Below are 21145 nucleotides of genomic sequence, written 5' to 3'. Positions count from 1 at the left end.
AATCCAAAAATCTCATGTTTTCCTGTTGTTTTATTTCACAATTGATGGTATGTTTATTCAACTGATACATAGATCCTATGCCCAATCTAGTTACTGGAGCAACTTATTTCAGGACACAGTAAAAAAGCAGAAAGGCTGAATTGACTTGGAAACATAGAATCATAGAATGCATGGCATTGGAAGGGACCTTTAAAGGTCATCTAGTCCACCGGCCCTGAAGTTAGCAGGGACATCCCCAGCTAGATCAGGTTGCTCAGAGACCCATATCAAGTCTGACCTTGGATGTCTCCAGGGATGGGGCCTCCACCACCTCCCTGTGCAAGCTGTTCCAGTGCTTACCTCTCATACCACCCCACCAGGAGTAAGCTGGGGTTGCATAAGAAGTTGGGATAGCTAACTCCAGCTGGCCAAAGGGACAATCCATACTGTATGATGTGATGCTCCACAACAGCATTGCTCTTGATGCTGACAGTGATGACAAAAAACACTACACCAGAGATTAAGTGGGACTTTTTATTTTAAACATTTACAGAGATGGAAATAAATACAGAAAATAGAAGATAGAGAGGGTGCTTTTAAAAGAAATCAATCAAGTCTTCATCAGGTTTCAAACAGGAAAATTTGTATCCAATAGATGCTTAAAACTGGCCACCATTTCAAAGGTCAAGGATTAGGCTGAACAATAATGTAAATAACTAAAGAGAAGCATTACAACCAACAGCAGCTGACATGAGGGGACACAGAGATGTAACAGACAAAATGGAACCACACTACAACAGGAAGAGGCTCATTTATTTACAACATACCTATCATACAAAAACATTTGGAAATATTTAGGGAGTGATTTTTTCTCTGTCCAGCTACAAGATATAAAAGATACACTGGAGGGCTTGTTGGTTTTGTTCCCCTCTCCAATATCTACAGAACAGTTTTAGCTTTTGACAAAGTTTAAAAAACCTTTTTTAGCAGAAGAATTTTTCATCCAATCTGAACTTTTTTCTGTGTTTCCATCCTTACTTATCACCATTGCTGTCATCCACTGGGGTGCGCTGTCAGGAGGCAAAGTTTGTAAAGCTCTTTGCAGTCTTACCGATGGTCTGACATGTAGGTTGGAAAAGTGTCTGTGCGATGAAGCTTCACTGGGCTAGAAACATCTACAAGTCAAGTGCAAAAAAAAAAACCCACAGAACAACACTCAGTAAGACAGAGGCACCTCATAAAGGACTGAGTAAGCTGCAGATCACAGCCTTTTAATTATACCTAACTCTGCTTAACCTGCTGCTCCCTCTCAGAAACACCTTCACTTAGATTTTCTTTTCCGTTTCCTTAATAACTGGAAGTTGTACAAAGCCAGTTAATTTTTAAGAAGTTCTGAGTTTGCACTTTAAATGAAAAATGCACCTTAGCTCACACTATCAGCATTAGTTCTTTTCTGTACTTTAGGAAAGAGGACAAGAGTCAATTTAGAAATCAAACTACAACTTCAGTGGAAGAAAGTTTTTGCATATAAGGTTTGGGTTGCCTCTACCACGAGTGTGTAAAATGCTGCTTCATATATGTCACAGAATCACAGAACACTAATGGTTGGAAGGGACCTCAACAAATCATCTATCCTGCCAGGGCAGGATCACCCAGAACAGGCCACACCAGAACACATCCAGGCAGGTTTTGAATGTCCCCAAAGGAGAAGACTCCACAATCTCTCTGGGCAGCCTGTTCCAGTGTTTTGTCACCCTCAGTGAAAAAGTTTTTCCTTATATATGGAACCTTCTGTGCTCCAGCTTGCACCCATTGCCCCTTGTCCTATCACTGGGCATCTGTGAGAAGAACCTGGGTCCATACTCCTGACACTCACCCCTCACATATTTATACAACTCAATGTAACAATTATTTCATATTCCTTTTCCCAAGTAATAAGCGAAGCATTTCAAGATACTGGCAACCTAATTTAATTAGAGGTGCTCAAAGTGCCTCTGAAGGAGTAGCCCTGATTGCTGAATGAGACAAGGACCTCATGCTGGCTGCACGGCTAGTTACTCTACAAAGACTTTTACCCCCTTCTCCTAATGACAATCTCCTAGGATAGGAGTTTCCAGTTTAACAAGCAAGTTATTTTTTCAAATACAAAACAAGTGGTTTGTACCCAAACACTCTATCTTCTGTCAACTCAATGCTGAATTATTGTTTTAATAAAGAGCTATGCAGTAAGGCACAGTAAAGACCAATCCACTGCTTATGTCAGAATGCTGCAAGCAGTCTTGTTCTCTTGTGCCACAGGCTGCCACCAGTAGGTCATCTTCCCATGCCCTAATTTATTGAACAAATTTGAACAGGCATATAAGTGCTGCTTTTATTATTCATCCCTCCCCGGGAACATTGACTGAGTGTCGCTGGGGCTTTTCATGTGCTGCCTGCCCCCTCTACTGGTCAAAAAAGGAAAAACAGGAAAAACGCTTTTGTAGGATTTCTGAGATCAGAGGACCAGAACGGAACGTGGCTCTGTGTGTCAGGGCTGCCAGTGCTTGGAAGTTTTAATCACAGCTTGTAATATTCCATGTTCTGGAGGTGCTAACCTATCAGTCTCCAACTTCATTTGAAGTCAACCCAATATCTATCATTTGTTCTTTGAGAAAGTCCTAGGAACCGAGAGGAAGTAAAAAAGAAACGAAACAAAACCAAAATAAACACACAAACACACACAGCCCCCCAAAAGAGAGACTAGAGAGACTTTAAAAGTTTTCCAAATCAGGATGTTTTAAATTCTGCAACCTCCAACACAAGAGCTAATGGACCTGCTGGAGTGTGTCCAGAAGAGGCCACAAAGATGATCAGGGGGCTGGAACACCTCCTCTCCTGTAAACACAGGCTGAAAGAATTGGGGCTGTTCAGCCTGGAGAAGCGAAAGCTCTGGGGAGACCAGAGAGCTACACTTCAATATCTGAAGCAGACCTACAGGAAGGTTGTAGAGGGACTGTTTAGAAGGGCTGCCTGATCTAGGAGGTGTCCCTGCTCACTGCAGGGGTGTCAGACAATCTTTGAGCGTCCCTTTCAACCCAGTGCAATCTGTGAATTTGCCTAGTGATTTCTGAATGCTTGATGTTGGTAAAATGGTATCTCCATGTTGGTACTAGAAAGCCTGCCAGCTCCTGAGGTCTTCTGGGAAACACAGGTTATAATCATGGGGGGTTTTGCAGCAGGAAGAGGCACCAAGAACAGGACTGCCCCTTGGGGAAGCACATAGCAGCCCTGATTTTCAGGGGTGACAGAACAACCAATAATCGTGATGGCCAAATTGAGCTTCATTGTCTAATACACCCATGGTAAAGGAAAACTGCTTCAAGTCCATCTTTATCATCCAAATGTTTAATCAAGCTTAGTCTTTACCCCATACATTGCAAAAACAAGGTTCTGACCCATTGCAGTTAATATTCCAGGCTGTCATACTACTAATAAGTGTTCAGTCTGTTTTCTCCAGGCTTTTCCAAGCAAACCCCTGATCCTAATTTCACAGCTCATCAGTATCAGCTTCTGTATACCAACACTAACTCAGCCAGTCCATGTAGCTTAGAGTGGAAGAACATGTTTTGAAATACAAATGGAGTGTTTCTGTCTGTGTTTAATTTTAAGAATGCACACAACTACCATACGCTGACTTTGGACCAGATTGTCAGAGGTTCTAAGCACCTACAGCTCCTACTCCAAAGATGCTTCTAGTGAAAGCAGCACAAGGTAACAGCAGTACATGTTAGGTGCTGTGGATTTCACTGTCTCAGGAGACTGAGGGTCAGTTTTAAAGCATTCTCTGAAACAGGCAGAGTCAGCTCAATCAGTGCTGCTGTAAGCCATCCTTCCTGCAGGTGCTGTGCATTCTCCACCACCTCCCCATCCATGCTCTGCACAACCACTAGATGTCCCTTGGTGATCACGGAGGGACAACTGGGTACAGAAACCTCCTCGGGGAGCTCCCTCTCTGCAGCCTGGGCAAGTTTTCAGGCATGAGGGATCTGGAGCAAACATCTGCCCATCTTCAGGCCACCCTGCAGTTCACAGTGGCACCAGTGAAGATGTTGAAGGCAACTGTTTTCCAGAACTACTTATCATGGCCCTTTTTCTTTCCTGAATTCAGCTGTTTTCAAGGGTGCAGTTTATTTGGTCGAATGTTAGTGAGTACACAAAATAAATAATGAAGGTTGCATCATTCTTACTGTGAGGCAGCCACCCAAAGGGGAGGGGAGCCATATGGTTTTAAGTCTGGCAGAAAACTAGGTGCCATTAGAAGAGTTTGGTGGCAGAAAGAATTAGGCAACACTGATAACTTATCATCCTGTAAAAGTGACCAGAAAACTTGTCAGATGAAGGATCTGTCTCTAATGAGAGCTACAAAGAGCACCCGCAGATGACCACCCCCCTGCTTAGCTGTCCATCTTCAGGTGGGACATGTCTTCCTCTCCATCATCCAGACAGCAGTAGCAACTGTCTGAGACCAAACATCAGCCTTCCATGAGATGGACAGATACAGAAATGATTCAGCAACATCATAAGCCCATTACCTTGCAGACCATAGAGCTGGCCGGTGCTGTGCTGTCGCGTGATGTGCTGCCAGTAGGCACTGCGGGGCAGGGGCACCATGGCGCTGAGGGACACTGCTCGCTCACTCATTTTCATCTGAAGCTGCAAAGCAGGAAACTGATGTGAGAATAGCACAACCACTGGCTGCAAGAACTTCCAATGAAATAGCCACCACAGCCTCTCCCTCCCTTCACCTTCCCACCCTACACTAGCAACCACATCCAGCTTGGGGATTAGTCTCCACAGGCACGCATCACTCAGGTTAGGAGGCCGTGCTGCTGCTGCACACCAAAGCTCACCTTGGTGATCCCCTGGTCCTGGGCTAGCATTGGTTCCCCTGAAGGGAGTTTTAACTCAAGTAGCTGAAACAAAAATAGGGATCAGGAGAAGGTAGAAGAGTGCTGATATGCTCCCCCTTCAGCAGCAAAGCCATCAGAGGATGTTCCCAACTTCACGAAGCTAAATACAGCCTTGGCACACTGAGAACCTGACAGATGTTTCACATGAGCAGGGACAAGTTGTTTTGTTAGTTTTGAAGCATTTCCTATTAAACTCCTCTCTCCTACAATTGAGGAATGTGCCAGTTGGAAGGCACAGGAGTTCAACAGGAGATAACTGCATGCTTCAGTTGCATTCTTTGCATGATCAGCATATCCAGGTATGTTGAGCTGCAGGCCCCATCTCACTTCCCACTCCATACAGCAACTTCAGCTACATTTTCTCAGATAATCACAGCCCCTTGTTATTTACACTGTATTTAACTCAACCATACAGGAGAACTGACTACTCTGAGGTTTTCTTTTCCCCAAAAATTCAGTAAGAAATATTTGCAAGCTGATAATAAATATTTGGATTTTATCATAAGCTTAACAGTACAGCTAAAATTCTCCTCCCAAAGCTCAGGAAAATACCAATTCAAACATACCAAGACTACACTTGACTTTTCTAAAAGATAGTCTCTTACCAAAAGAAAAAAAAAGTTTCAGTTTTGCAAAATCTGGGATGAAAGAACACTTTACAAGAAGATCAGAATATTCTGGAGGAAAAACAAACAGGCAAAGCAAGGACAGAAAAGAGGCAAGGGCTGGCTGCATCTGAAAACAATCCAAGTTATTTAGAGGTGCCATCTATTTTCAACCTCCTCTCCCTACAGTGGACACTGTGCCTATGATGTGAAGCTAGAACAAAGCCAAACCAACCCCAGATTGACTCCTGCTCTTAAAACACCCACCTCCACATCAGCTGGATATGAATCATGGCACCACGCAGGGTTCCACCTACGCCGTATTTATTACAACCCCTTGACTACAGCCCCGACACCCTTTGCAGTGTCACACCTCAGCACCATGGAAACAAACAATGGCAGATCTTCTACTGGGAAGAAAAATCAGCAGAACACCGTGAGGATAGCATTTCCTTGCTGTAGATACAAGTTTTGGTGGTTCCACTTGTTAATGGGTCAGGCAACAAGCTAAGGGAGTTCGAGCAACAGTTCAGCTGTGTGGTAGTTTTAGGCTATGCCTTGAAAACTTTCCCACAGATCTTGAACAGAAAGTAGTAAAATGTAAATAAATCAGTATTGGGTGTAAAAAAAAGAAAATAATGACAGTTCTAAACAATCCCATTGGAGAGATAAGGGACTTAAACTAGTTGTATCAAAACAATTTCTCTCTCTTCTCACTTCCTCAGGCTGGGAGATACTAACTTTGTGCTTCTGCTTATCCTTGGCTGCATTGTTTTGGCTAAGTATAACAAAAATACCTCTCTGCTCCTGTCTCTTGTCCCTTTTTTGTATAGGGAGGGTAAGAGGGGCAGGGAGGGAGAAGCTATTAGCTTCCTCTGGTCTTTGGCCAGGGGGGTTCTTGTGCTGTTCATTAATTGTAAATAGGGTAAATATTGTATATTTTGTACATATCCATTGCATTTCATTGTAGATTGTAGTTTTGCTTGTAAATACAGTTTTCATTTGCTTCCAGCTGAGCTGGTATGGCAAATTTAATGTTGGGAGGGAATTTTCAACCCACCACAAGCTGTCAGGAGAAGGGGAAAAAACAACAGGCTATCCTGGGAGGAAAAGAGAAACACAACTAGAGAAAGATTAGATAAAGACAGAGAAAAGGGCAAGAAGGGGTGGCTCCTCCTGAACCCAGTCAGCAGGGGGAAAAAATTAAAACCTCCATGGCTGAAGAATGAGAGTGTGTTATGTCCTGAATACACAGAGCTTCATCACAGCACCTCAGATTGCGAGCACAGGCAGCTTTAATGATGATTGATTTCATTCTCACAATTAACCTACTGTATCTCTGTGGCAACAGAAGGAGTAGGAATTTCAACTTGCTAATGACCTGGCTTTATGCTGCAGAAGCACCCAGCACCAAAAGCAGGTTGAAACCAGTCAGAATTGATATGCTGGAACACGCATGAGCAAAGGCTGGGAGCAGAGAGCCAGGCAGGACCTGTGGCTCCACACATCATTAATACAACAAAGGATTTGTTAACCAGAGGGCACCTCACCCACAGCCTCTCACCCTCTCCTGCCCAGGGGAGAAAGAGGATGCTGAAACCTGAAAGGAGATCAGGAACCTCTCTCTTCAACAGCTCCAGCTACCAAAGCAATGTGTATCAAAATGCCATGTGATATGGTAGCCCACTCCAAAACCTCTCAAGGACACACAGCAGTTTGAGGGCAATAGGACCTGTCCAGCCTAGCCTTGAACATTTCCAGGGAAGGGTTGCTGACAGCTTCCCTGGGCAATCTGTTCCAGTGGTGAGACACTGGGAGAGTTGTCTGGGAAAGCTGTGGGTGCCTCATCCCTGAGGGTATTTAGGACCAGGCTGGATGAGGCTTTGAGCAACCTGGTCTAGTGGAAGGTGTCCCTGCCTGTGGCAGGGGGATTAGAAGTAGATGATCTTCAAGGTCCCTTACAACCCAAGCCATCCTACAATTCTGTCCCCAGAGCAGTTCCAATGCAGCTCCCTGCAGACATGGCAGGGTTCATGTTAAGTCACACTTAAACCAAAGAAGCAGAAAAGACAAACAAGCAGCAAAGGACAACACAAAACCACTCAGCAGCTCCAGCAGCTACGAGAGACCTGCAGAGGAAGGGGGTGGAGAAGCAGCACTAGCAGCCATCAGCAGCCAGTGCCAAGAGCAGCTAGGGAGCCACTGTGCCACCTCGTGTTACCCAGCCATCTGCTGAATCAACACATAGCTTTGGGTCAAGCACAGAGTGTGGCTGGTTTCCTGCAGTCCTAGAAGCTCAGGGAGGACAGATTAAGTATTTTCTTTCTTGGATCCCACATTAACAAATTGACAAAACTACATAAAAAATTTCAAAATCATTTAGAAAACACTGCTAAAAAAAAAAAAAAAAAAACCAAACCAAAATCCATCACGAAGCCCTCCAAAATCCCCTAAAAACACCTGCACAATAGCAGGTAGATTAATGAAAACAGCTCCACTAAAATATTGCTGCTGTTCTGACTACTATCCATCTTACACAAATAATCAATATTCTCCTCATTTCAGAAGTTAGTGAGCACCACTTCCACTCTCAGCACATCTGAAACAGCCAGAGGTAATAGCAGGCTCCAGCCTGGACAGAGACATTCACACATCAGATGGATCCAGCACGAAGTTGCTGAGAAGAATCAGGGAAGGCTACTGCTAAACTGGCTGATAATACAGAATGACAGGATGTTAGGGGTTGGAAGGGACCTCAAAAGATCAAGTCATGGATGACGGCTCTGAGCAACCTGATCTAGTGTGAGGTGTCTCTGCTCATGGCAGGGGGGTTGGAACTAGATGATCCTTGAAGTCCCTTCCAACCCTAACAATTCTATGATTCTAAGTCCAATCCCCCTGCCAGAGTAGGATCACCTAGAGCAGGTCACACAGGAACACGTCCAGGCAGGTTTTGAAAGTCTCCAGAGGAGACTCCACAACCTCTCTGGGCAGCCTGTTCCAGTATTCCGCCACCTTCATGTTCACGTAGAACCTCCTGTGCTCCAGCTTGCACCCATTGCCCCCTGTCCTACCACTGGACATCACTGAGATGTCCATCCTCCTGACACTCACCCTTTACATATTTATAAACACCTTTCCATGAAGCCTGAGCTTTAGCTGCCCAAACTGGTAAGTTCATAGTTATTGCCTCTTAGCGAGATGTCAAATTGTCATGTCTTTTTTTAAAGCAACCTGCACTGAGAGCAGGCAAAAATGACAGCAGTCAAGTGACAGCACTGCTCCTGTCAGTTTTCATGGCAACCAAATACTCATGAAAATGTAACTTGAATAGATATTTTCTTTCCATTGTTTGGCAATGCAAAAGCGAAAGGAAAAAAATGGTTGGATGAAATGAGTTAACAGATGCCCAGAATGACTTCATGCATTGATAAGAAAAAACAGCTCTTTTTCCCCTTTAAAAGAGAAAAGGGAGAGCAATTTGAATTCACTGAAAAGGAAAATAAATAACACCCACTTGTGAGTGTCCCAGACTCTGACCAGGGTCTGCTCAGAACTCAACAGTAAGCAACAGCACATTGTCACAAAGTGTCAGGGTAGGGCTCCCAGCTGTGGCTCCCAGCTGTGGAACCACTATCACATCAATCTTCCACACGTATTTCAAGAGCCAGAGACAGTTATAGTCATGAATTGAACCAACATACTGTAATATAAAGAGAGAGACTGCTAGGGAGGTGACAGATGTTATAGCCCACATTCTCAACAGTACTTGGCAGATTTATTTTGCTCTGTCAGCATGGTGCACTCAAATCTCTTCCTCCCCTCCCCACCCTGTTTTTTCTTTTTCCTGTGTGCAATCTCCTTGAGCCCTCAGGTAGTTTAATACCATCCTCACTTTGGTCTTGGACAATCTCATCACTGGTGCATTAGCGGTCAGAATTACAGGAGCAAGCAGAAGATACTCAGTGTTAAACTTCATTTCCCACCACCATATCTCCTACTCTCCTTTATTTACACTTTCTCCAAATAATACCTCAAGCTTTTCTAATAGAAAGTTCACACAGAATAAATAATTCTTGGAGACAGAAACAATGCAGACAGCCAAGCATGGCATCCAAGCATCCAAAAGCATAAGGAAAATACAGGGGAAATCAATCTGAATAAAGATATACCTTAATATTTTGTACTCAGCAAAATAAGCCACCTGAGTTCTACACTGACGTGACAATCCAAAGATCCTTGAACTCCAGAGATGCCACCAAGTCTTACTATTTTGGAAGACAGTTTCTGTGACTTAGGAAACATATTCAGGGGCATATGGACTTATCAGAAACAATTGTATTCTGCTACAAAATTACAAACCCTGCAGCTCACCAGGAATATGTTCTTATAGCCCACTTAGCAATCTAGGGTCTATAAAATTAGATTTAGGGGTTGTAGTTGGAGACAGCATTCATGAAAAAGCTTTTAGAGCCTGTGCAGCTGCTCTCTTGAAATCTATAGCAACTGTGCATCTGTTGAGACTATTGGCATTTGTAAGATGGAAATTTTTACAGTACAGCATCAGGCTTCAACTATTACAGATGCTATTACATAAATGTAAACCAAATAGACATGAACTTGCTGTAAGCCTAATCACTATTGTCATGAACTTAACCCTGCTTTTTGAAAATTAAGTTTGTTTCATCATTCACCTCCTCAGCAGGCAAACAAATCACTTCTCACCCTAGTGGGCTACAGTTAGTTTTGCTGACTTAGCCCAGGTTCATTTTGATCTGCTTAATGTAATTATTGTTGAGTACTTGCATCATCTACCCATCTGTCCCAACTTAGATAATCTCAAATATTTCTGAACAAGAACTCCCCTCATGAAACTAGAATTAAAAGGTTCTTGGTTTTAAACAAAAGTCAAACCCAAAGGTGTTAGATGATACTTTACTGGGAAGGGGGAGAATAGCAGTGTTGCTGGCTGCAGAGCTGGTTCTAAAGGTTTTGGAAGAAAGCAAGCAAAGCATCAAGCTCTTCCTAGTGAGTCCAGAAGTGCTGGGAAAACAATGTGGTGTAAATGGACACAGCTAAGGGGCTATCACAAGGCTCCAAGTCAGTACTTCACCCTCACAAACACAGGGAAGTAGGACCACATTGTAATGACACCAGCCAGAAGTTGACAGAGTAGCATCAGTTGAACACTGGCACATCACACTATATAGTGTGAAATAATCTCTCTCTCTAAAACAACCACACTAAATAGTCTTTCCTGTTGAAAGTAAAGACATTACTTGACCCACACAGAAACAGATTTGAATTTTCCTCACTTCCCATTTCAGTTATCCCACCTCTCTCCATACAGAATCACCCATTTGCCTGCATGCTCAGCTGAATCAGTCCAAGTCCATGAGATTGGTCAGGACACTTGGAAAGAGTTTCCTATTGCTCCTCCTCTCCTCATTGGACAGTTAAGATAATTTTCCTGTCACATATTTGGCTTTCATTCTGTATCAGGTCTAAGAAAGTGGAAGAACAAAAGAAATAAGTACTCAAGACAAAGTGTTCCCTTCTCCATTCCCTCAACATCTACCCTCATCTTTTCTTAAACTTGTACATGTAGTAATGGCATTTTCTGTTTCATCCCAATTGGGTCATCAAGTTAATACTGAGATAATTTGTCACTACAACTTGCTCCTGAATCCACAATATTAATTACTGAAAGGATTAGACATGGATGTGGATAACAGCAGTGCTTATGTTTACAGTAAGAGAAAGACATTAAGTCTTGTCGCAGATTACATAAACCAATTACTACTGTCTAGAATAGAAACGTCGTTCATAGCCAAGTTCTTCCACAGTTGTCAGTTCTGAGCATTTTATACATTTCAGAAAGCCCCTTATCTTCAGGATACCAGTTTTTCTGACCCTATGAATCCTGGAGAACAGAGACCAATTGTGATATGGGATAAATAGAACATTCCTTTTCGTTCTACAAGCTATGACCCAAAAAAAAAAAAAAACAAAAAAACAACCCAACACTAACAGTTAATGCAATCCTGAAACACATTAGATGCAAATGGCATAAAACTGACTTCCCTCGTGCAGAATCTGCAAAAGCACTGTTTACCTTTTCTTAATCTGTATATGTTAGTTTTGAATCTTGCATTTCTGTATTTCCTACCAATTGCGTGTCACAAACCAAGTTTTAGATACACAGAGTGCTTGTGGAAAACAGACATCCACCGAGAGATCAGACAAACATCTAGTCCTCCCCCACAGTTTAATCTCAACCATATGACTCTTTCCAAATCATTCTTGGAGTGTACACATCAATTAGCAAATGGAAAACTGAGCATGAGCCACAACATTTTGCAAATGAGAAATGCTTCCAAACAAACTCATGATGCTGATTAATCAGAGGAACCTAACGAGAATGTGCACTAACAGAAGCTTATCATCTCTGTATTAATTCACACTTATTGATAGCTTTGCAAACACCAAAATCAAGGACTGTAAGTTTCCCTGTTGTTTTGATTCTGGAAATGCAAGCTCAGTTTATATATACTACCCTAAGCATTTTAATCGAGCAGAATGTAATAAAAGCAACAACTGGACTGCTCCCTATCTGTGAATCCAAACTTAAAATCACACTGAAGAAGCATTGTTGATGGGTGTCCTGTGTGAAGCACCCAGCATAACCAGCAACCCTACCATTGAACTTTTCACGCTCTGCAGCAGGCGCTCATGTTGTTCTGCTATGGCCAAAGCAGCTGAATGAACCTTCTGATAGATTGCTTCCCCTTCTCTGGTCTGAAAGATGAATAGTCCTTCTCCTGTGTCACACATTCTGCCAAAGTAAGAACAGATGAGATCCAAGTGTGAGATTTTTAGATTACAGGTCACCAGGAAGATGCCAAACTTTACCATGCTGCTCTAGAAGCATTATTTGCACAAGTAGGAAGAAAACAAATATGGAACAAAGTTATCTAAAAGTCTTTATGCATAAGTCTTAGCAGCCCTGGTCCAATCTTAACATTTTATCCCATGTTTGTATTGCTTTCACCAAGCAGGGACTCAGCTAAGTACTGCTGATCTATTATAAGTGCTTAAGCTCTAGAGACTTCATGCACATAACCCAGATTTTTAATATTTAGACTCTATCTAGAATCTGTGCCAGATAGGATTAATTCCTCTTCTCCAGACTTCAAACACTACCTGTAATGAGGTTTGCAGTTTTGTCTTCCACTTGAAACAACAAACACATATGCTTAGCATTCCAATTGCATTGACCTATCATGGCTAATGCATGATCAGCTAAATAAAAATGTGTTCTTTCCTTCCCCCAAGAGATCTATATCCTGCAGTAATATGGAAGACAGACATTTAAATGTCTCTTCCCTTTCCAGGTAAGTTAATTGTATGACCTTTTCCTCTTTTACTATTGCAATTCTTTAATGTGCTCATCTAAAATTATGTCCCTTAGAAAGGATCTGATAGTTTAGTTCAATAAACAAGCGCTCCAACTTCAGCCAAAGACTTCAGCTCATTAAGACTGAGCTGCAGGAAGCAATACAGAGCAATCTCTCCAAAACAGGGGATTGCATTCAAATTTCTTACAAATCCATTTATCAGAAAGACAAAAAACAGGAACATAATCAACAGAAAACAGGAATCTCTTCTGCATTTCTTCAGTTTGCTTCTGGGAAACAACTCATTGCTCTCAACCTCAAGCTCCATTTCTCCTAGAGCAGGACCAAAGGTCTACATTATATGGATTTTGGAATGATGTTCACCCTTTGTTTCCAGACCTCTCCCATCTAATGCTCTAAGGCTCTTATATAGCTTTAAGAGCAACTCTATACAGCAAAACACAGTGCTGTCAGCCCCTACCCTGCAATCCTCTAGGAGGCCTCAGCTGTCTCACCTCAAACACTTTTATTTGGCAATTGCTTTCACTCAGGTTGTAATCTGGGGTTAAGAGGTTGTTACCTGTTTTTTCTCTGGGTTTGGTTGGTTTGGGTTTTTTTGGGGGGAAGGGATTGGTTGTTGGTGGTGTTTTTAATATATTTGCTTCAATTTGTTGGGGTTTTTTGGTTTGGTTTGTTTTTCAAAGAAGAGGGTACAGACCAGCCTCTGTCTGAAGATAAGCTCTTGTGTCCTTCAACAACCTTTGGAACTAGCTCAGAGCAGCACCAAGGAAAGCACCACAGTATAATGAACCTACCTCCCAGCTTCAAACGTGAACCAAGAGGGGTCCCGCCCGTAGCGTCGGAGGGCACTTAATGGCCAAGAGACGAGTTTTACTCTGGGATTCTGGATGTCCCAAAGACAGATATTCTCAAATGTTATCTGCAAGGTACATTCCCCATGCACATCTAAATTAGGGGATGGCATCAAATACACATTGAATCTCTCTGGGAGAAAAACAAAAGGTTAGTCTAAAATCCCTGCCCAGTAAATGTGCAAGTCATTAAAGGAATTTCCTATTTTCCATCTCTAATACAAGATCTTATTTCCACTTACAACTATTAATTCAAAAACAAAGACTCAATTCCTCCAAGCAACTCAATAAACTCCACATTTGGGGCAGTCAGAATACTGCTCTTTAAGGGTGTCAAACACTTTTGTGTATGCATTCACACAGCAAAGCACTACCAAAACCCTGATATTTGCAAACAATTAATTAAATTGTGTGCATGAATAAATACATTGCAGTTGCATTTGTGCATGTAATTAGCTAATTTGCATAAGAAAGTGAAGTAGCCATGGGCTCAGGTTTTGCATGCAATTACCATTATTTATTGTTTGCTTTACAATGCTGCCAAAGAGCCTCAATCACAGATTGAAATAGTTGTACAGACATCATACAAGTAAACACAACAAAAGATAGTCCCCATCTGAGAGCAACTACTTTGTCTGAAAAAGAAAAGTGCTACACCAAAATAATCCTAGTTACCTTACTTCTTATCTCTGGTAGCAATCCAAAAAACCCAAAAGCCAAAACCACCCAAACTAAACACAATCCCACAGAGCACGAAAGAGGGCTTGCAAAGGCAATTTTGCTCCAATTTATTTCTGATATTCATAGGAACAATTAGAAAGACTTTAAAATAATGCAATTAATTTACAAGGTCAATATTTATGTACCTACCACTCTGCTCCCTCTCTACTCCAGATGCCAACAAGTCAGGCTCTCCAAGGCTAATGTCATTAATTCGGGTTCCAAGACACTCCATCTGCAGCACCTTGCACCACTCATCTGCCTCAAGTTCTGTATAAATGCCCAGAAAATCTGTGTGTAGGTATAATACATTTATGTTTTCACTATTAATGCTTTTATGTTTTCAAATATCCGTGGCTGTTTTACCCACCTGACTCACAAGCAAAGGTTTTTGATGTGTCATCATTAAAATAAATCCCAACAGCATGCTTCTTTGTGCTTTTAGGCATTCGTAATATATTCTTCACATTATTGAGCTCTGTGACCTGAAAAAGCAGATATTTGTAGCTTTATTTAGGAGCTTGAAAAGATATATATCCATTATTGACTGGAGAAGGAGAGAAAAGAATTATACCATGTTACAAAGGACAGAGAAAAAGAGAGATCATGTGAGCTTGTCTAGGATTGCTCTTAAAAAAACGCAGCCTTGACATGAATCACCTTTGACAACCAACTTGAAGACCTTGAATGAAGCAGCCACATCCTCCAGTTCTCTTCTGTACATGAGCTTCGGTGCAACACCACCTGAAGAGGATTTTAGCCAAGAGGCAGGTAGAATTAAAGCTCACTCTAGCTTGAGAAATATCTACACAAAGGACATGAGAAGAAGAACAACCTGATGTGGCAGAAGCAGAGAGAAGAGAAGATTTAAAAACAAAACAAACAAACAAAAAACCCTAACACAAAACCAAAACCCCTAAAGGATTCACTCATTTGGCACAATAAAGTCCAGCTCCAGCATAGCCTTCATAACGGAGAACAAAACTGTAAGAATAGTGAAAAGATGCTCTCTAAACTACTTTTTTGATGGGAAGTTTTTATAGCTTTTTAGCTATAAAAATTCACAGGCTTGTAAACACAATTCTGTTGCTTGGCTGCCAAAAAACAATTGGAAAGAGACAGCTTTCACACACACACAAAAAACAACAACAACAAAACATATCTGCTACCTTGTGTATAGCTTCAGTAAATACCACAGTTTCTTCATATTTCTAACATCCACTTTTCAACTTTACAACCATCTTCACAACCATTAAGTAACATTGAGAAGGAATGCTTCATTATTTAAATTCCTCTTACTGTAAAGGCTAACCCCTGGACAGGGAATCAGGAAGTTCAATTTAAATATTCATTATCAGAAAAAAATTCACTGATTCTTTCACACAGTAGGGGTTAAAGAGAGAGAAAAAGGTGGAATTTACCAAAAATGATCCCAAAGCTGTACAACCTAACAACTTTTCTACTTTGGTCTCATTAGTTTTGTGGAATAGTCTCATAACAAATTCTGTCAACTCTAAACAAAGAAATGCAGCAATTGTCTTATCTATAACACTCTGGAAGTAAAAAGAGTTATCAGTGTTGTAGGGTTCACCAACAGAAACCTTTCCTCTAGAGATCTTAGGATCACCAGTAGAACCATTGCATCTCTCTGTCCCTTAGGGCTAAGTCACCTCCTTGGAGTCAATTTATTGCTCATTCCCTCTTGAGCAGGGGAGAACAGACGTCCAAAATCACATTTTCAAGCAAGAGCCCTGAAAATGTAATCTTACTCTGAACAGAAGGAAGAAAGAGCAGTTGGTGAGCACTGTCTCCCCAGAATAAAAGTAACAGATTCAGTGTCCAGAAACTCATTCTGTGGGCAGCAGCAGCAGCAAATAATGGAAGGAACACTCCATGGGGAACTTACCAATCCTGCTGCACAGCTGCCAAATTCAGAGCTCAGGTTTTCATAGCCTCCAGGTTCAAGAATTTGAAATGTGTCAAAACTGAGACTTCCTAATTGCACTTAATTTTGCATGAGAATTTTTCACTCTTCCAGGAAATCCTGTGATGGAAGCACATCCCCCAGTGCCAACAAGACACCAACAAACTCATTGTTAAGTATGACAAATCTGTCACAACCTGTTTCCCATCCTGCTCAGCACATGACAGGTCAAGCACAAATTGCCAGCTGCCAAGTCCAGCTCTCATATTTTTCTCATATGCCAAGGAAAGATTCAAATGCAAGGCAGGGAGGGAGGGGAAGACTTTTCCATTCAGGACATTTCTACTGAGCATATTTTCATTTTCTGTAAGTGATTGTGCTAATGAAGTTTTGTACCTATGAGCACAAAAGTTAGCAGAGGCAGAATGCAGTCATACATTTGGGTAATGAATCATTTAGCTATCTAGGATTTGTCCTAATGGAATTTCTTGAAATCAGGGATGTCACACTCCTACTGCTGGGTATCCCAGTAATTGTCTCCAGCACAGCAAATCGAGGATGCTGTGGCAGAGCTCAGTGTGATCACGAGAGGTTTGTACTACTCAGGAAATGGTAAACTGCCTCTCTGTGCTGCCTCAACAGCCAAAAGCACTTTCAGTGGTCAAGAAGCTGAGAAATACCAACTGGTCTACTACTGCCCACACTCCCCATCAGCCCCTGCTGATAGGCAGCACAATCTACATCATAACAAAAGGGGAAAGAGACACTTTATCATGGGGGATGCTGCCAGCTACTGCACAGACCTGGAAAAGAAAACCAACCAAGCCACCCAAACAGTATCACAAATGACCCTGTGCTCAGACTGAGTCATGCATTTCCAGGCCAGATGGGAGCAGATACTCATAACACCGCTGGGAAGGTGGGGACAAGATTAAAACGTTTGTTTTGCCTGCTGCACTAAAGGAGAGACATTTGTACCCACTTGTTTCTTTTACTTTACATCCACAGTCACCGTGTTTTGTTCTCCATAGGGCTGCAGGCTGCTACTGTCTGATTGACCTACACATGATCCTGCAGTCCCTGTGTCTGACAGAGAGCATTCTTCACCCATTTCCTCCCATTTCTGTACTACCAGAGACATCCTGTACTTTCCAGTCTCCTCACTCCAACCTCCAGCTCACGCCGAGGCTCCCAGCCTTGCATGCCATTGCTTGTGTCATACCCACACTGCAGCTCTAGGACTGCATCCCTCTGAACCCAGCCACAAGGACTGAGGTCTGCTCCTGCCAATATCTCAGATACCTGCAGTCTCCCTCCATTCTAGGGCTTCACATCAGAAGTAGTTGGTCATTCCTACAAGATCTACCCAGCAGAGAGTAGGACAGAAGCCAAGGACATGTCTTGCAACCAACAATTTTCTTTCTTTAGGTCTTCCAGACAAGAACTGGTTCACCAAAGTTACACAGCAGCTCCCCCTCCATCCTGTGGTGCAGCAGAGCAATCCTCCCACTACATGAGGGCAGCCACTTTTGCTATAATCACTTCAGATGGACCATTAGAAAGTTATGAAAAACTCAAGGTGTCCAGAAGTATGGTGGCTGGGTGACTTGACCTCATAACAGCATAACTTGCAACTCCTGCATTCCCCTTTTGAAGAAACTAAATAGAAAAAAAAAAAGTCATGAATATAACAGCATCATTGTTTTGAAGCTGAGAACAACAATAATTTTTTCCTTCTTATCATAAATTCCTCTCAAAAGCCAGTTAGTTACTGCAGTAAAGTACTTCTTTGTAATCTCAAATGCAGAGTAATATATTCCAATAGAGATTTTACAAGAGAATCAGCTCATGCTTGAAATCCCAAAGTTCATCCTTCTGAACAGAGAAATTTTTCATTTGAATATGCCTTCTCCTACATTTGCTTTTTATTGCTGTGCTTCCTCTACACAAACTGTGTTAAGAAGAAGAAAACACAGATTACCTAAGACATTACTTATCTCTTATCTTACTACTTCTGCAGTATTCACAGTGGTCTATTTTGCCTTTCTGGGCTATCAACCAGCAGTTAATTCATCTTTCTGTTTGAAAACTCTCTCTAAGTCAACATAAGAGAAGACGATGAAGACAGAGAGCACACAAGTGTGCCACTGACCTGGCTGTTAATACAGGGACAATTCAAAGTGGTGGGCTTCTCCCTGTCTCTGCAGGGTGGATGTACAGGGAGGGAAGAATGAAAAAGGGATACAGAGTTGGAATGAACAGGAACAACTTAATTACATGAGGATTATCTGTCCTAAGTCACTTCCTCATCACTTCATCCCATCTCCAAGTGATGTATACTGGGAGAAGGGAGGATGGACAGGACAGAGACCCTGCAGCAATGTGCAGTAAGACAGGTTCTTCTAGGAATCACCACATGCCCTATGTGAATGCAAACTGACAGCAGCCATGTACCAAAAGCACACCCCAAGAGCCCTGGCTTACAGCCTGGTCAAATGAAATTGCAGGCGGTTTTGCCCCCCTTGGGTGTTATCTTGAAGAAATGTTGAAATCAGTAGTATTGTGTCATTCGTTTCACTGATCATCAAATCCTTTGTAACTCACATTTCAGCTCTGAACTGAGGAAAAGGGGTATTTATATTTGGAGAAATATAGCTACAACATTTGGCAGCTCCTGGGTTATTTTGTGCTGCACTGACTGCTTGAGAGCTCTTGTATAATCACATTTCACAGAGCACAGTCTGAAAGTCTGATGGTGTTTGGTTCTGTTGAGCTGCACAAGCTGACACCAAACCATCTCCCTTTGAAATCTAACAGCTAGATAGCCCCCAGTTCTGGCCTCTGACCCAGGCCCAAATGTCTACAGTAATATGCACATACTCTAGTCTCCTCCCAGATAGTTCAAATCAAGATTATCTTCAGTACCAGACCTAGCAGACACAGGGAGATCAACAGATGGACAAAAGCTGGCACTCTGGGACACTTTCTGAAGTCAATGGCACAGGTGATAGCATGCAGGAGAGTCACTTGAACTCAGTCTTCCAGCTCACGTATGCCTTCTGCTCCAGACACACCCTTTGGCATCTGATTTTTATAGCTGGCAAAAACATACTCAGTGAGCAGCTGTCCTCTCTTCTTCTGGGCTGAACTGCTGAATTTGCCTTCACCTTTCAGAGGTACTCCAGCATGATAATAGCCCCTTTTGGCAAGGTCCAGCTTTAGCTAAGAAGCTATTCCTGCTGCCAAGGCTCAACTGTGCACCTGCACTCCTGAGGGAGAAGTTGTCTAAAGATCACTTGATATTTGACCTGCTGTGTCACCCAGCAAGGAGCTGCAAAATGCCACCATTACCCCAGGTGCCTAAATAGCCTTCCTGTTGTTCACCCTTGTGCAACAGATGGTTCAGATTGTCTGGCACATATGAACTGAATTCACACTGCAGAAGTGGCAGGCTGCTAACATCGCCCTCTACCGTGGTTTTGGTAAGGAGTCAAGAGCAGATACCAAACATCTGCAAATATTTGAGGCTGAAGTTCTCTTTTTTCGCGTTTTTTAAATAACTGTCCTTCTGTCAGGCCCCTGCAAAACTGTGTTTCCATGGTTGGTTCAAGCCATGCATGCTTTATTTATCTGCAATTAGTAAGTAATGTACATTTATAAACTTTATTCTAAAAAGGCAAGTAAACCACAGATACCAGACCGAAGACAAGACTAACAGAGAAATCACAAGAAGAAAGATACTTTGTTAGGGGGTTAAAGACCTCCTTCTGCATATGTCTCCCCTCCCATTTACTTTCAAGCCTCCTTTATGTTAAGATGGCAATCCACGTAATTGAAATACATTTTGTTAGACTAAAAACTAAAATACTTGCAGAGCTGTCTGGCAATAGAGAGTTATGAGCCAGGAACAAGGATTAATCATTCATTTCCCAGCTGACAGTACAAGCAGAGCTTCACCCTGACCAGATACACTCAGGAAAAAAAAAAAAACAAACAAACAAAAAAACCCAACCCCAACCACTTCCATCTCTCCCATTCCCCCCCAAAATACCATGCATACTTTGCTAAAAATTACCTCTAGCATTCAAAGTATTGTTTGAATTGGTCCTTAATTCACCAATATGGGTCACCCTTCAGAACACATCACAAGGGATTATATTTATTGCCTACACAACTGCCACTTTCAATGGTCCTCAAATATCTTGTGTTTTAATCTTAATTAAGGATTTCGCAGTTCTAATTTGGCTTCCTGAAAATTCCCCCCCATGATGAGTACAGGTAGAACACTTCCCACACCAGGGGAATGAAAAATGCTCCTGATGCTGCAATTCCAGCCCAGTCCTGCTTATAAGATTTCCCTGTACATATCTGACTTACCAAGAACACATAACACACTAACACTTTACATAGTTTTAAAACTATTTTTAAATATAGATATATAAAAAAATGAAGTCTACAGCTATGCCTATACCTCTCTTCCTGCAGTGGGAAGAATCATCAGCTGCTGGTTTCCACTTACTTAATTTTAATTACAGAATCACATACATAGACCACAATCCTGCTATAGTCCAACATTAGCTTAGTCATAGAATCAGCCAGGTTGGAAGAGACTTCCAAGATCATCCAGTCCAATCTATCACCCAGCCCTATCCAATCAGCTAGACCATGGCACCAAGTGCCTCATCCAATCTTCTCTTGA

General features: G+C 42.1%; 1 protein-coding gene across 1 annotated transcript in view; it reads right to left on the bottom strand.

Annotated features, from left to right (window-relative positions):
• Positions 1–543: 543 nt before the first annotated feature.
• The window catches only part of DOK5 (docking protein 5), a 45770-nt gene continuing 25168 nt past the window's right edge, over positions 544–21145 (bottom strand). The window contains exons 3-9 of the mRNA XM_054391868.1: positions 14893–15007; positions 14673–14792; positions 13746–13935; positions 12233–12368; positions 4551–4671; positions 1091–1154; positions 544–909 (exon numbers count right to left, since the gene is read on the bottom strand). Coding sequence (XP_054247843.1) covers positions 861–909; positions 1091–1154; positions 4551–4671; positions 12233–12368; positions 13746–13935; positions 14673–14792; positions 14893–15007 — 795 coding nt within the window. The 3' untranslated portion in view covers positions 544–860. The remainder of the gene's footprint in view (positions 910–1090; positions 1155–4550; positions 4672–12232; positions 12369–13745; positions 13936–14672; positions 14793–14892; positions 15008–21145) is intronic.

Source organism: Indicator indicator, chromosome 24 (assembly GCF_027791375.1).
Source record: "Indicator indicator isolate 239-I01 chromosome 24, UM_Iind_1.1, whole genome shotgun sequence".
Classification (NCBI taxonomy): Eukaryota; Metazoa; Chordata; class Aves; order Piciformes; family Indicatoridae; genus Indicator; species Indicator indicator.
This window is presented reverse-complemented; position numbering and strand designations above follow the sequence as displayed.